Source organism: Anopheles coustani, chromosome 2 (genome assembly GCF_943734705.1).
Source record: "Anopheles coustani chromosome 2, idAnoCousDA_361_x.2, whole genome shotgun sequence".
Classification (NCBI taxonomy): domain Eukaryota; kingdom Metazoa; phylum Arthropoda; class Insecta; order Diptera; family Culicidae; genus Anopheles; species Anopheles coustani.
In genome coordinates this window covers 3,877,898-3,894,261 of record NC_071289.1, presented here as the reverse complement: position 1 = coordinate 3,894,261, position 16,364 = coordinate 3,877,898, and the positions used below count along the sequence as shown (strand labels likewise).

At 45.4% G+C, this 16,364-nt stretch overlaps 1 protein-coding gene across 2 annotated transcripts in view; it reads left to right on the top strand.

The window, feature by feature from the left end:
- The window catches only part of LOC131266852 (bone morphogenetic protein receptor type-1B), a 116,883-nt gene that overhangs the window by 78,478 nt on the left and 22,041 nt on the right, over positions 1–16,364 (top strand). The window contains exon 1 of one of the 2 annotated variants that reach the window (XM_058269517.1): positions 10,826–11,400. The exons of the other annotated variant lie outside the window; for it this stretch is intronic. Coding sequence (XP_058125500.1) covers positions 11,367–11,400 — 34 coding nt within the window. The 5' untranslated portion in view covers positions 10,826–11,366. Of the gene's footprint in view, positions 1–10,825; positions 11,401–16,364 lie in introns of those variants that run through there. 2 annotated transcript variants of the gene reach the window in all.

Here is a 16,364-nt window from a genome sequence, read left to right as displayed (position 1 = left end):
GTCCTCCGTGTGGTTTGGCGACCGGCTCGAACATATCTGCTCACATTTCCTAATTATAATGGGCACTCGAGCGCTCGGAACGGGAGGATGAATTGTTGCGTAAAACCCGTTCGGACCTCAATTGAATTTTCAATTATTCGTCTTTATATCAGACCATAAATTCCTCCATGGTCAAAGGAGGAGGAGGAGTTCTTGTTGAACCAGGAAACTCCAGGCGTCGGTTGGTACACTTTGAGGTTAGGTACGGTTCCTGCGGTAACTTCACGGGGCATAAATCTGTCTAGAATCTCGCCTACCTCCTCCCGGTCGCGCTGACGGCTTCGGTCGGCGTCACATCGTTTCCTATGGGAAGGAAACCTTAAAATTAGTTTGAAGCGATTTGAACATTTTTGGAAACACTCGCCCGAAGCCGACACACCGGACAGCCTCGACGAGCCGTTTGATGCCGGAGCATAATAAAACGATTTTACGCCTTCGCCCGCCGATCGTCGTCGTCGTTTTCGGGCGTCATCGAGGTACGACGTGAGCCGACGCTCAAATAGAAAAGCCCAAATTTGAGCGGACAGCTCTCCCACCGCATGACCCGATGGTTCACACCATAAATGGAAACACGGCAGTTTTATGGTGCCGGTGTCGCCACTGGTTTGCAATGGCCACGCGCCATCTTGAAAGCTTGAAGAACTCCTTTAATTTTAACAGCCTGTTCGACAAGCTTATGAGTTCTAGTAGGGCGGCATGTAGTTCTGGTCTAGTATTGAACGTGCAGTGTCTTCTCAACGATACAATGAAATCGAACATCTTGTCCTTTAGGAATGGCTTGACTTCAACTTTCTCGTTAGAAATTGGATTGGAATCCAACTGCATACCAATTGATTGGAGGAATGCGTAACGGTGGCCCAGGATTGTCCCCAGAAGCTGTTAGACTTCACCGCACCCAGTAAAACGCTTATTATCCTCTGGTCGTTAACGGCCACAGAGTAGTAGCTACCATAATCAACGAGCGGCTGTAACTGTTCTTTGTGCGGCGATAAATGCGATGAGGATACATTCCAAAGCCTTGTGCCGGTACCACATCAGTGGCATCTCTTAATTCGCCCTTCGCGGGCAATTACAGCTACAGCCTTTCCGGGATCCCGGGACCTATTCTCGGGCCGGGTCCCAGTGCATGCAGGCCGAGCCCTATGAATGCAGACCTGAGATTAAATCGCGTCCATCGTGCTCCGTAGCACGCGAGGGTTGAGTGAGTGTTGTTGGCCTTCTCATTCTCCCCCCCTCCCATTCGAGTGGCAAGCTGCCCTTATCGCCGTATGCAAAGAGACACAAACACCGGTCGAGCATCGACAGCTACGACGAAGTGGTGCAGTTTGCCAATTTACAACATTACGGGTGCAACGCTTTCAGTGCAGGTGACTCTGCGCGGATGGGAAGGAGGTAGTGGCAGAGTGCCTGTTTGCTGGCAGCAGCGATTAGCACACTTCGATCAGCCCGATCGATCGTGAAAGTAGATCGGTGTGTCTGGTGTCACCATTTAAAACCGCGTTAAATCACTTGTTCTAGTGTCTCCCGTTGTCGTCGATGCCGTCGTCGGAATTTCTTGTTTTGACCGGCACTGCTTGTACTTCTGCAGAACAACTAGAAATTTGTAAATCGAAGTTGTTGCTTATAACACCCAATCGCTTCATCGATACGCACCGTGTTTGGCTGAACAAAATGGCGTGCCAGAAATATCGATCATTCATACATATAGAGTACAGGGTTTTAAGTGGAGGAAAGCTGTAGTGGAGGACCTTTACGAATAATTGGCGTGTTAATGGATTTCTAATGAAGTTGTATCCCCGCCACAACAAGATGGGAAATAAAACAGCTCCACAGCTATCGTTAAACGGGCTCCTTTATCCGGCAAAAGATCAAGCTCTACAAAGTGTTGACTGCAATGAGTGTAATGTCAGCGATGTCGGCCTACACACGGCCGCATTTGAATAATTCAGATATAAATCTCGAGAAAAAGTAATCCATCTAATGCCAAGTGTAATGTATCGCCTCAAGTGGTTGGATTTGTCGTTGAAAGGAAGAGAAAAAAGCTGGCCTCCCACGTCGGATGATGGTAAAGGTTCCGCAATGATAGAACAAACCTAACAAATCACCATTGTTGTGCATTCCACAACTGACTGACGTCTCCCACGGTAGGATAAACCTTTCTAACATGGAGCTCGATAACTGATTTCTTGTACACTTGAATTGATTGCCATTCCATGATTCACTATCAGATATATGATTTTACAGACGTTATCTCATCTCTGGTTGTTTTTTAATTGTATATTTCAACCTCATAGTAAGTTGTGGGCTGTAAGTCCCTCAAATTGCGCACATCCTCCACTCCGCTCGATTCCGTTCACCTCTAACGAATCACTTCACGTGAAATCGTGCTTGCATCACCCAAATTTGAGCGTAGTCTTCTAATTAAAATGCTGCGCTTCTATTCAAACTTTTAAGGCAGTCCGATTAAAACGCGCCAACGTAACCGTTTTCCGCTGTTTACTCCTACGTTTCAGATCTTTCGACCCTGTTCGCTCCAATGCAAACGGAATTGCGTGTCCGTTTTAATGATCTCCAAGAGTCCGGAGGAGTATCGTTGCTGCATCCAACAGCGAACGGATCGGGCGCAAAAGAAAAACTAATTATTTGGAAGTTCCCCCGGTTTTTTGCAGAATCAATCCAACGTGGGTCGCGGGTGAAGGTAGGGCAGGTCATCTTTGATCCCGGCTTTGAATTCAAGAAGGCTTATACAGTGAGGTACGGAAGAGGAGATCACCACCTCGCGTTTCTTCAATTTGTGTAGTCCAACAAGAAACATTTGGATTTACGTTTCGTTCTTCGGTGGTTCGTGTCGCGAAATCTTATTCTCCTTGTGAAGCAGACAAAGGAAGCGATGCTGAAGTACCACTCAAAACAGGAACGAGGGAAACAAATGTCTGACAGCTGCGAATATGGTGCGAATGTGTTTCCGCCCGTGCCAATGCCTGCTTGACTTTTCCGCCGGCCGTCGGGAAACGGTAGCTAAAGTGCTATCAGCGTGGCGTTGGAGCCGTTACATATTCCATCCTTCCAGAGCGGTTCCTTGTGTTGTTCCCCAGCGGAATACACGATCAGAGGTCCCAAACGTAGACAGACTTGGAGCAGAAAACGCTCTTGTTGGCTTGCGTTGGTCGGAGAATATAGTCGGGCATACGTTTTCTCGGATGCTGTTCGGCCGCGATCTTACTCTCGTTCGCTTGTTGTGTCGGCCTTCTAAGGAACCCTGCCGTGGGGATCGTTCTGGTCATCCTTCTTCCCTTTGCTAGTGGAAGCACGGCGAGGCAAGAGAATCGCCGAAGAATGAAAAAAAGAGGATCGTAATCCGACAACAGGATCCCTCCTCCGGCTTGGCGGGCGGCCCAAGTGGAGGCAATCGGGGTGGTCGCACAAATTTACGCGCAGACACGAAAACACTGTTATGCTTTTAAGCATAAGCCGCGCGCGCGACGTTTTTCGCGCGCCACACCTTCACCGCTCGCCGACGATCGGAATATTACTTGGCGAATACTTCTCGCTTGAGGGAACCGTGGACGGATGATGGGCCGGACCATACACACGGCGTTCATGCGTCAGTCTTCTTCCTGCGGCACGCAACGGAAAGTTCAAAGGAAATAATATGCAAATCATACCGCGCCGCCGGTTCTTATTCTATCGCAACTCCAGAGTCCGTATTTATTAAGTGCGACATTTTAACAACGATTCGTCTGGAGAACGTTTAATGTATGTGTTGCGGATCTCTTTAAGGTTTCTCTTCAATGACTGCTTTTAGTAGTCGGCTTATGCAGTCGCAAAGAAGCAAAGGTGTTAAAGGAAGTAATTTTTTACGTTAAATTTATTGGAGCACCACATACAAAAGGGGTTTTTTTTTATGTTGACAGATCATTAAGATGATGTTTTAAAAAAGAGAAAATGCTCAAAAATGTGCTCTTCCAGTTTGTGTTTGCAAATATTTTTATGCAAATTCTCCGGTAGCGCACCGTCACCTTCGGTTTATTCTACAAATCCCAATCGGAACTCAAAGCCGCACACGCGGAAAACTTCGCACCAATGTGTGTCGGCATATCGCTTTGTAATGCCATACTCCGGCATTGAGGTGCATTACAACCCGGACACCCGGATGAATCTCGTTTACTTAATTGGATTATCCTCGATTATGGAGGAGCTTATGGTTGGATTCATCCGCGTTGGCTTGAGCTGGTCGAAAGTTAACCCCTTCCCCGGCTGAAGATCCCGAAAACCGCCGCTACTTAAGATAAAGCACGCGTCTTAGTCTTCCGCGCGAGGGATCGTGTTGGTGGAGTGCGATGCTGGAGGTGACACCAGATTAACCCACGACGGATTCTAGAGAGAAGAAGTAAACTTCGACGGTTTGTTGCACGGATGGTTCGTTTCGACTGGATGGGCACACTTTTCCGAACAAGTAGAAAGATAAACAGCATCTCCGGGGAAAGGTGTGCTGCAGATCCGTAAATGCAAATTAAATAAAACATTAAAAATGGCCGTAGATAACTCTTCCGCTTAATGTGACACCCATCGGGGAGCTTACAGTTAATTCAAAGACACAGATTGGAGAAGCGGTAGCTACAGCTGGGCCAATATTTTTGCTCGCCGGGATTAAGCGTCACATTATGAAGTGTGATTTTAGACCTTTGATCCTTGGATTGTTAAGTGACAGTTTCTGTTGGTTTTTAATTAAAATAATCATATTGTTTTCTGTTGGCAATACATTTCTCCCTCAATTTATTGAGTGGCTAATTTTAGAAGGAGAATTTATGTTTCAATAAAGTATTAAAAATATGCATCCATTTCCATATGAAACATAACAAAGCTCCAAAAATGGTAGGAAAACCAAGTCAGATAAGTTGGGTAAGTTTATCGCCAAAACTCTGGAACATTTCAGTATCCCCATTATTGCACAATGCACTGGCGCAGCATGAAATACCATCTACCAGTGTAGGATGGTGGCGTACTAGGTCGGTCCCACTTTTGTCAACATTTCCTCCCGGCCAAAGGTGATGGAGAAATTTTAATTAAAATGCAAATTTTCAACCACCGCGTCTCGAGTGTCGCCTCCGCAATCGTTTTCGGTGTTGACGTGTTTAATTCGTATCAAAAGGAGGGTAAAAATGTATGAGAACCCATGAAATGAAGGCCATTTTACGATGCAAAACGGTGCGGTTTTGATCTGCAATCTCGTTTGGCGCACGTTCCACCCCTCAAGGTACGTAATGTCGCCGCCCTTTGGTGCGATGGTGTTGAAAAGTGGCGAAGAAATGGGTGAAATTTCTTCGGTAATTTTAGGTGGACGTGTATTTTGCCACTGTCATATAAAATGACCAATTTTATTACGTTAGCTGACCCCGATCTGACCAATAACCCTTTGCTCGCATCTCTCTAGGTACACAGAATGAGTCTCGAGTGAAAAGTTGGATTGTAATAAAATATTCGTGCTCAGTTTGCCAAACACCAGCGTGATGTTAGATGATGTTGAAGGCAAAGAAGTGACATTTATGATTTGCGAATAAATGGAAATGTAATTTACCTAGTTAATGCTAGTGCAACGAACTTCTTCAACTATGTACAAAAGTGTCCTTGCTATTTATAAAGATAAAACGTTCTGTTGTGATCAGAGAATTTGACCATTTTCTTACCAATTTTTGTTTGTTTTGAACTGCACAATTGTTTGTTCGTTACCTTCAATTCATTACATTCTCAAAGCATGTAAGAATAATGTTTTTTCATAAACTTTTCTGTTACGGTAAACATGAAGATCATGCTCGGTTTTTTTTCTCCTTCACGATCTTTCGATTTGTGTTATTCTTCACAAACACCTCGGATGCGTATGGTGTAAGGTAAAGGAACGTTCTAGTCCGAATCGATTAGATCCTGACAGACAGCAAACGTTGATGGCTTACAATTTTGTGTTGAAAAAAAAAGCTAAATCTTCCCCTGTTTTTTCGTGTCCATCTTCTTCACATTACCTTGCGCATTATCCGTTTCTTTTCATCTGCTCGATGATCAGCGTTTGTTGCCCCGAAAGTCTTGCACACGTCCGTTGGCGTTTCCCTTATTCACTTGTTCAAACCTTTGTCCTGTTTGTTGCCCTCTTCGCTGGTGGACTCTGCGTACATTTCCTTCCTTCTGCTGCCCTTAGCTGGGCCCTGGCTGGCCTGGCGGGGGGTTGTTACTCGTAAAACGAAAAGAAACGAGTGTAATAATAAAATCTGGTTTCTTAACACTTGAAAAGAACGTTTCGCTCCTTTCGCGCAGCGACTTCAACTTCCAAACCACGCTTTTGTGCTTCGGGATTCTGACTTCACGCTCCCAAAAGTCAGAACCTTTTTCCAGGCGAAAGCAATTGAAAGAAAAGAATAGCGTTTTTGTATGAAAGGCAGGAATGAAAGAACGGTTGATGAAGTAGAACCAAAGAGAAGGACGAGCAGGCCCTTGTGGTGTGGTGATCGTACGAAAAATGGTCAGAAGATGAAGAGAGTATACAGAAATACGAGAACGAACAAAAACAGTCCAGACGTCATCCATCGTGTATTCAAAGGCTAAAGAAGTGTAAAAGTAAAAGAAAAAGAGCTTAAAATAACACCATAACCAAAAGTAAGAAGATTCTAAAAAAGAGACGATCTTATAGACGACCAAGCATTGAAAAATGGGACAGAAAATCGAACAATGAAGAAGATGATTTTCTTTGGTACTATCGTACGATCGTACCGCGCTGCCACATTCGGTTTTCATATTATTTTGTATAGAAAAAGGGAGAAGTAAAAGTTGATGATGGTTGGTATTGAAATGAGATAAATATTACAGCCAGAGAGGATCGAGGCAACCCCTGACGGTTTCTTGGTATCGCAGCTTCTCAGCTTCTTCCCTTTCAAATCTGACAGTTTTTCTATTGTGTTTTGATCGTTAATTTCGTACGATCAGCACGGAAACGCTCAACCACCATCACCACCACCACCAGCGGATTCTGTCTTCTCGAACAGGTATTCTTTTCTGTCCGGGTCTCCCTTCTGTCCCTTTAGCCAGGGGTGTAAAATACCATTTTTCTCAAGTGGCTTGATATGCGCTTTTCAAGTGTAATGAGATCTGATCGTTTACCTTTGGACATTGGTACAAAGTATTGTGCTCTTCGATGTCCCCGTTTACCTGTGCCCTTGAAAATTTGTTTTTTCTACCTCTCTTTATGTTGTTGTGAAGGTCTAAAAATGATCACACATTATTTTTTCGCTACTTTCGTTTTGTTATGTCTGGGGCGATTGCTATTTCTCAGCTGCCCGATGTTATTGTCAACACGCAAAACGAGGTGACGAAATTTATCATCTGGGATGCCATCTTCACCCGCCACGACTGACGGGACTGGTTAAATAATCAAATTTCTCCCAAAGTAGATCGGCGAATTCTTCGCAGCATGAAGAACCGAAAGCAAAATCTGTGTCATGCCAACGTCCTTCGGTGACTTCAACCGCGAACGAAGTGCGCGTCGCGCATTGTGCGAGTGTTGGAATGTCGCGAAATTCTACTTTCGCAATCTCGCGCCACCCAAACAAGAAGCATAAAGTCGAAAGTTTAATGAATTGTGTTCGGAAGGAGGCTCGCTCTCCCTTGCTCTTCCTCTCAGTGACCAAGTTGTCGTCGACGAAATCCTTGGATCTCCCCCCTTTTCAGGCAAGTGTTGTAATGCCAGACGGATAAATCAGTTAATAACATCCGCAGACTGTTGAAGAAGAGCGAATGGGTTTGGGAATGGGGAATGTCGCGAATGAGCCAACCCAGACGGGATGATTCGTTTTGAGGACCTTAAATCAAAACAAACCCCTATAAACACTGGTGCCCGCACAGACCGTATTTCGACACAGCCCTTGGAGTTGGTGTGGTGTGGAAAACACGCGCCTAGAGAACGCGGACAAAGTAGACACGGATGGCGTAGGGAACCATCGTCGCACTTTCCGCACGACGACGACAGAGGGAAATAGCTATTTTTAGGCATACGACACTCGGTCTGGCACGGATATCGGCCCGTGTCGTGGCCATGCACATACCCACATAAACACACACACACGCTGTCTGAGAAAGAAAAGCCGTTCGAAGACGAATCGTCAACGTCGATTCGAAGCGGCGTAATCTGTGTCGTCTGTCGGTAATCTATTTTTGCAAAATACACAACAATATTACCCGCTGCAGCAGCAGCAGCCAGCTCCGACTTTCCCACCCAGCGGAATCGGAATTTCGTTCTCGAGAAAATGGACGAAAAATTCGTTTCTTCTCAGGCAATTTCCGTCGCTATTAGTTGGGCGCACTTACGCGCTTCCCATTTAGCATCGGGAAAACTTATGCTCGGGATAAGAGGCGACGTCTGCCGACAGGAGCGGTTCGTCTGCAATCCCCGCGCTAAGATTAATTTCTATTTTCGAAGTTGCCACAGGAAGTTGCTTGCCAGTAAGTGGAAGATAAACGACGCAAATTTGATCTCGGCTTGTGACAATTTCGTGCACTCGTAAACGTTGTGATCGACGAGGTGTCCGTTGGCGTGTGTGCGATCTACATTCTGTATTTAAATGTACTTTGGTTTCATTTCATTTATGCAGCAAGAAAAAATGGTTTCGGACTCTTTATCACAGTTGGTGAAGAGATAGAGCTACTTTCCACAAGATTTCAAAACTAAGAAAAATCAGTAAGAAGAGCATAAGCAAATGTAAGTTGATCATGCTGGACTTACGTCCACCTTTCAAATCAAGAAGAGAGACGAACTCATCCAGATGATAAACCCCCGGAGTAAGGGAATTCCGTTTGACAGATTGATTGCATTTCTCACCCGGACCCGCTATCTCTTCGCTTCCTGCAGTTTACGTTCCCGACACGTTAATTTTATGCGCATGGGTTTCCCAAACAAAAAAAAAAGAAAACCGAGCGAGAAAAGGGCATGGCAAAGCCAAAGAACCGGCCGCTGCAGAGGTTTATTTCGAAGGTGGGGGTCAACATTTAAATTCTAGTAGGATCTGGTTCCAACATTTCGGGAGCAGAGTCGCCACGACGGTATCATTCCGGCGGCTTCACACTCCAGGCTTTCCGGCCGCTTTTTACGATCAGCACCAGCAGTCCCGTCTTGCCATCTTTTGATCGTCTTCCTCGCCGTGTGTGCTGCTTGAGACCCGCGTATCGATCATCTGCGAGCGGAATGGAAGACGCGCGAAGACGGAGAACGAAACCACGACGTGAAAAGGATGGCGTACGAATGTTTATGTTTTATCGCGCCACAACGATCTGGGTGAGACGTGGGCGCTGGGGAAGCGTAGGAAATGGTCAAGGGACGCTTGTCACAAAGGGCATGTAAAGCGGGGGACGCACGGGGGAGCGCTGAGTATGCCGCGAGAGAGATCATTCTCGTTACGTTTTTCATTCTCTCATAAAAGTTACAAAGTTTCTATGAAACGATGCTACAAGCACCAGAACTTGTTGGACCGGACTGTAAAACCCTGTAGACTCTCTCGATACTTTTAATCTCAGTTTATATTTTTTAACTACCTGCGTGTAAGAAAGAGAAAACGGATGAATGTGAAAAAGAGACACACCAATCAACCCACATGCGAGAGAGTAAAAAGCCCTTTTGCTCTCTTTGTTTTCCGTGGGTTCTCGCATTGGTCGGTGGTTTGTATATTTGAACTCGCAGGTTGAGATTTTAGTATCGATTGGACGTTGTCGGTGGAAGGTGGTGTTACGTTCGCTCGTGCCGTCAAATCGATTTTTCAACCTAGTCCCGGGACAGTTGGAAGCAATTCCGCAGCGGAAACGATATACAAATCTACCACGTCGCGCTCGAAAACGACGCAAAAGGTTCTGTCTCGCCGGAGGCTGGAATCAACTCGATTGATCCAGAACAATCAACCATTTAAAAAACGGAGCAAAAGTATGCGGGGCCAGTGAAGCGTGTGTGTTCTGTACGGTGTATTCTATAAGAGTCTAGTCGCTAAATTACGTCACTTATACGGGTTGGCGGAGTTCATCGTGGGGATCCTCGTCTGCGACATAAGAAGAAAAAAAGGCTACCGAGAAACGATTGAGATTAATCAACAGCTGAGTGGTGGAGTGTAGAGTCCGCAAAAAACACCAAAACACGGGCTATCTTCATCGGACACTTGAGCAAGCAAACAAAAAGCGAAGAAAACTCGCTCCGTTTTGTTGCGAATTCTGACAGCTGCTGCCAGCGCGAGTGACGGCAAACGGTTTGACAGCTCGCAGAAGTGGTTTGTTTACAAATCGCCCGCTTGTGGTCGATATAAAAGGTAACACGGCGCGCGTTGTGCGAGAAAAACAATCGCCAGTGGTTGTTGCAGTGGAAAAATTCTGGGTGGAAAACCACCAACCGACCGCAACCGAGTTCCACACATCTGGCAGTCGCAGTTGCGCATTGATTCGTCCGGGTAATTGCTCCCGTGCCATTTCAATTATTGGATACACAGCGCACTAACCCTAAACAAAAACAATCATCTTGTATTGCGCGTTTGTTCGATGCTCCTATGCTGTCGCATTGAGCATACACACACACACGCGCTCGCGCACATCATCCCCTTCCGTCTCGGTGGAGGTTAATCGTGTTGTGGCCGAGGTGATTGATAAGCGCAAGATGGTGGCAAGAATAAGCGGCATCTAAGCTAGAGCTGGTGCGTTTAATTTTTCCATTTTTGTTGCTCGTAAGCCCCCAATTGATAAGCGCAAGTGATAGGTAGGCAAACGAGTTGGTGGTGTGTGAGTACAATTTTAGATGCCCACGAGGAAAATCGTTTAACGTCCTCCATCCGGGTGGAGCAATAATAGATGCGAAAGAAAACCCCTTAGCAAAGTTGGCGTGGATTTAGTGTACGACCGAAAAAGCGCATCTTTTATCCGGTGAATTATTCCCCGAAAGTGCCATATTGCAGTAGTGCGTGTTTGAAATATTTGTTTGCAACGAGTGAAACAAATAGAAATTACCAATATTTTGTTTGTGCACACTGCGACGAAAAATCAAGGTCAATCTCGTCGAGAGCCATACGTTTTCTGGATCGATTCCAAAGGTGTTCCCGAAGTGCAACACACAAGCACAGGCAGTGAGGGAGGAGAAGAAAAAAACAACAAAATAAGGGAAAAAATACGGAACGCCCTTTGAGAAAAAAGGGACGCTGTGGAACGGGAAAGCAGAACAGGCAGATCAACAATTCCACTTTTGATCTAAGGCAGAAGTAAACGGCGGCGCGCATCGACGGAGAAAAACCATCCAGCAGAGCAGCAGCAGCAGCACAGACATGGCGCCGAAGTCGAGGAAAAAGAAGGCAAACGGTAAATAATAAATTAGAAAAATATACTTTTTTCCTCCCTGCTTTTTCCCCCCGCACCCGGGAGCACATATGATTCTCGCGGAGAAGCGCGCACGGTTTTGGATTTTCCACCCCAAAGGCATCTCGCCGTTACCCGAAGAAGTCGACCTCGCTGTGAAGTCGTTTGTTCTGGATCGCTCGGGCACTCGTTATGGCCCGCTGCGCCATCTCCTCCGACCGGCAGTTGGAGTTGGAAACCGAGCCCTTACCTTACCGACCGACCTGTCAGGTTGGGCTGCATTGTTTTTCCCCCGACGGGATCGGGAAGAAATAGGAGGGAAATTGCATTCGCACAGCCACCATCCACGGAAACCAAGGCTCCGAAGACGATATTTGCGGGGCAGTTATCATTCTTCAGGATCGTCTGGCGACGCGCCACAGCCGTCGAGGAAAGTCGTGAGCATTCGGTTGCATTGAATGGAAAGAATCATATTTTAAAACCGCGATGTTATGATTACGCTGCAGAGCTCGTGCTCCACGTACCTGTTTTTTTACGCCGCAACTTCTTAGCACTAACCCGATTCCTTGGTTCATTTCGTTTCGTTTTGGTTGAGTTTTTGTCTTTTTGTATGGCATCTTTCAAGAACTGGGGAAGGGACGCTCCCGATCGCCATCGGATCGTTTATATTGTTGTTTTGCCGCTGGTTTCATATTCGGTTTCCTTTTCTGTTTTTGAGCAGCTTTGGCGCACGAAAATCTATCTGTTTTCAAGAGTTTTATGTTGCAGTTTGTTCTGGTGACCTGCATTCCGACTGGTTGAAACACCAGAAATTAGAAAATCATTCCTTTCCACCATGGCTAAAGAATGTTTTAAAAGCTGCAGCACCGCCCTTTTCCAGCAGGGTCTAATTATCGAAGGCAAAAGGTGTGAAACTTTGCCGTTTAAGAAGATGATCAAAGAAAGGTGTGTAACTAATTTGAGCGATATTTTTTTTTTACTTCACTGCGTTGAGTTCAACAAGTTTATTTTTTCAGAGCTGCTGCTACAAAGATGTAGTAATTAGCCTGGTCAAAACGGAAATTATTTCCATTTGTTCTTTTCTTTTCTAGTTTATTTCAAACTCAATCTCGCTACCGATTAATCTTCCTCCCGTTAAACTCGTTTCTTTGGAAATATAATCATTTTTTTCCACAAACTTTTGGGGCAGGACTGTTGTCGCCGCGTGCACGTGAGAATGTTGTTAATTAGGCTGAAGGAACGGTCCTCCGCTTGAGCCAGCCGTTTTCAATTCCATCGTTTTCTCGAGGAAGCGACACTTCTTCAAGGTTTAGCATTTTCGTGCACCGCGAGACAACTCTCTCCTTCGCCGGAAAAAGATAAGGAAAGTGATTATTTATTCCGGGGCCAGTTTGTGTTGTGGAGTCAGGAAAGTGATTCTTAAGGAAGATTCCTCAAGGGTGTGGGGAAAGGTAGACTTGTAAAGGGGAGAAAATGTGTCGTCAGGGTTCGGGGTTTCTAAGGTTTTTTGTTTGTTGGGAAGCCATAGGAAAGCTCACCTCACAGAGGACAATAAACCCGAAAAGTGAAGTCGAATTCATTACACACCTTCTCTTCTTGGCCGTTTGTCGTCGTTTCTCTTACTGCCCCATGAACCACGAAAAAGTGTCGGCTGGATCGGAGGAAGTGCATGATCGATTGGAATCCAGTAAAGATATGATGAATGAGGGAAAATTATTCCGGCAAGGAGGAGGAGAGGTGCATTGCTGGCTGGTCGTTTCCTTTTGCCACTTCCGGAAGTCGAAAGCATTCGCCGGGAATGGAGAAATGAAAGTGAATAATTCATCGAAAGTTTCGGTAGAACAAGTTTGTCACGCAGATCGTGCCAACGAACTTTTTCTTCTCCCTGTGCGTGTATGAAAAAGTAAAGCATTTGCAGCATAATTTGAGCGATACAATTGTGATTAATGGTTTGGATGAAGAACGAAATGAATTGTTTTCTTTGTTCAATTGATGGTATGTTACTTTTCGGGCGAAAAATGGCGACAGAAGCGAATTTTAGCCTTAAAAATCGTCAAAGGGAAAGAGATAAAACTCCAGTAGCTACCAAATTTCATTCTCAATATTTCGTTTGGCACCTTTTTTGCTCACACGATCGGCCATCTTCCTATTGGCAATCCTTTGAAACTGTGTAGTTTGCAACCGAAGAACGAAAAACGAGCAAAAACAATGCAGAAATCCATTGCCCTTCGGTGGCTCAGGTTTCCTGTTCGGTTTCGGCCTTGAAAATCTGCCCAAGAGAAAACCGTTTCTTCAGCGTCCCGCCGTGTGCAGAAAAACGGCCGACGGAGAGCACATAAAACGATGGTGCGAAGAAAGACAAATGTGCATGACGACGACGACGATGCTGCATGCAGCCGAGCGCATAACGTCGATGCTTTCGGTTCTTTGGACCCGGCAGGCAAAACTGAAGAAGAATACTGCGAGTGAAAAATAAAAGCAAACGGCAGGAAAAGGAAGGATGGATAGAAGAGAAATTGGCAACTTGGCCTCTGCCTTGCGACGCAGCGCGTTTTTCCAATTGTGGCCTGCACCAGAAATGGTGCGAAAACAGATGAATGCCTCTTGCAGCGGGTGAAAAAAAATAAATACAAATGACGCCCAGGAAAAAGCGGGTCCTCGAGCAAGAAGTTATTTCTCGTTCCGTTTGTCCCACGAACCGCGCGACGACAGAAACGCCTCGGCATTCCTGAAGACGCGCCTTGGTCCTCCTCCGGGGGTGTCCTTCGGCGTTCGAAATTCGATCGCTTCAAAAGCCAAAAAATGGCTGCTAGTTGTAAAATTGTGCACTTCTTTCGACTTTCCTGCGCGACGGAATGCATTTTGAAATAGCTCTACGCGCTCGTATTTCGTGGCTGTCGTTTTTCCTTTCCTTGTCGGTGCAAAAATTATTCATCCTTAAACCCTCAGGCCTCGAGGAATAGCAATTGGGAAACTTGTAAACGAACACAAACCAAAGTGCCACGGTGGTGTTCGTGTTGTCCCTCCCCGAATGCCTTGGTTTTCTTGCCTCTCTTCCAGTTCCAATTATAAGGATGCGTTTCCTAATAAATTAGAAAAACGGATGGATCCTCCTCCCGTTACAAGTCGTCCTTTTTGTGTTCAGGTCGATCTTCTTGTAGCCGGGTGTTACGGGTGTTAAATTTCTCGTCCGCATCGTCTTTCCTCCTCCGGGATCGGGAAGAAATCGATCCCGAAACGTAAACCCTGCAATAAAGTCAAATTGAAAAGGGCACAAAGGCCCTTAGAGGAGGGAAGTCCTTCTGCGGACGACGTTGGCCATATGATTCTATTCAACATGTACCAACTAGAACCCGAAGCGATGTTCAAACCCTGGTGTTCGATGGGTTCTTCTAAAAGTTAAGACGAAACTAGTGGAGCTTAGGATGATTTATGCATCAAACCCTCGAGTCGGTTTCAGGAAGATATTTCTCGGCTTTCGTTGCTTTTCAGTCCATCCTGGCTTCAGGTTGCTATTCTGTAACGAAACACCGGTGTTAAAGATTGCCATAGTGTAAAGTGGTTATCACTTGCAGATCAGCGGAATTCTTCTATGTTCAACCTTCGTTTGTCGTTCTGTGATGGACAAAAAGTAAGCATAAGTTCGAGCATACTAAAGTTGATTTGAAATTCAAATTATTCGAATTTGATGTTGCCAGTCAGAACGATCGTTCGTACGGCTTTTTTTATTTCTTTCTTGAAATTTGAATCATTACTTACCTACGTCTGTTTCGAGTCGAAGGGCTACCGCGGTAGGTTTTTCGAAGAGGTGTAAAATGTTTCCCCCGGTAATAAATTGCTCATCGCGGTCGGAGAACCGGATTTTAGACACGTGGCAATGACTCGACGGACTGGAACGTGCAGCTAAAGCTAATTCACCCACCGATCTGCGTGTGCAATGCTGCCAGCAGCTAATTGCTACAATTAACGGTTGATGTTGCATGTCTTATTTGAACATTTATTTCTTTTTCCTTTTCTCCTGCAATCACTTCAATTATCTTCGAGCACCACCGGTATGACTTATAAGTTTATCTTATTACTCCTTTCGACTAGGAAAAAGTTAGCATTCATCCCAACCACCTGTTGAGTTTCGCGTGCCCCTGGGAGGCATACAAATATTTTCTTTGGATAAACCTTCCTTTCATCTCCGAGTAAATATGAACCCCCAGAATCGTGCCTTTTACCGTCTTTGCCGTGTTGTTTGATTTTCCCGGGACACATCTGGCATCCAGCTGGAACGGAGAAAAAACCCACGAACATGTATCACACACGGAGCAAAATTTGAAGCAATAGGTTTTGCACGAAAGTTTCGTCTTTGGCGGTACCAAATGTCCGGCCCCGGAATGTGCCCCGGATTCGACAAGATAAACATGTACATAAATTAAATTTCACGTGAAAAAACAATCCCAGATTAGAACGAACTGGTCAACCACGAAACGATCGTGTATTTGCGTTGTCACCGGATGTCGAACAGATCATCGCTGGGGGAGTTTCCTTCCATTTGGGCCAGGAAGAAATAAAAAAAAGATTATAAATTCCCTCCGGAAAGTACAAACAAACCAACCCGTCTGTAGTTTACACTTCCATATTAGCACTCTCCCCTTGTTGATGAAATGTAATCGTTCGAGAAAAAGAAAAACAATCCATATCTGCGTATGCATTTTTAAAAATTGGTTTGTCTTGTTTTGTCATTGCAAAAATTGATACACGAATAAAAAACGCTTTATGGACAGCGGAATGGGTTTTGGCACAAGTCACCATCAAAATGGATTAAAATCACTAAAAAAAACAGAATGCTTCACTTTTTGGCCATACATGGCGTGCGTCGGAGGGTACGGCACGATCATGTTTTCAACAGCCCCCTTGTTGATTGTATCATTGGAAGGAACGTGGCCGACGACCATATGGTTCCCGGTCCGGTAACGGAA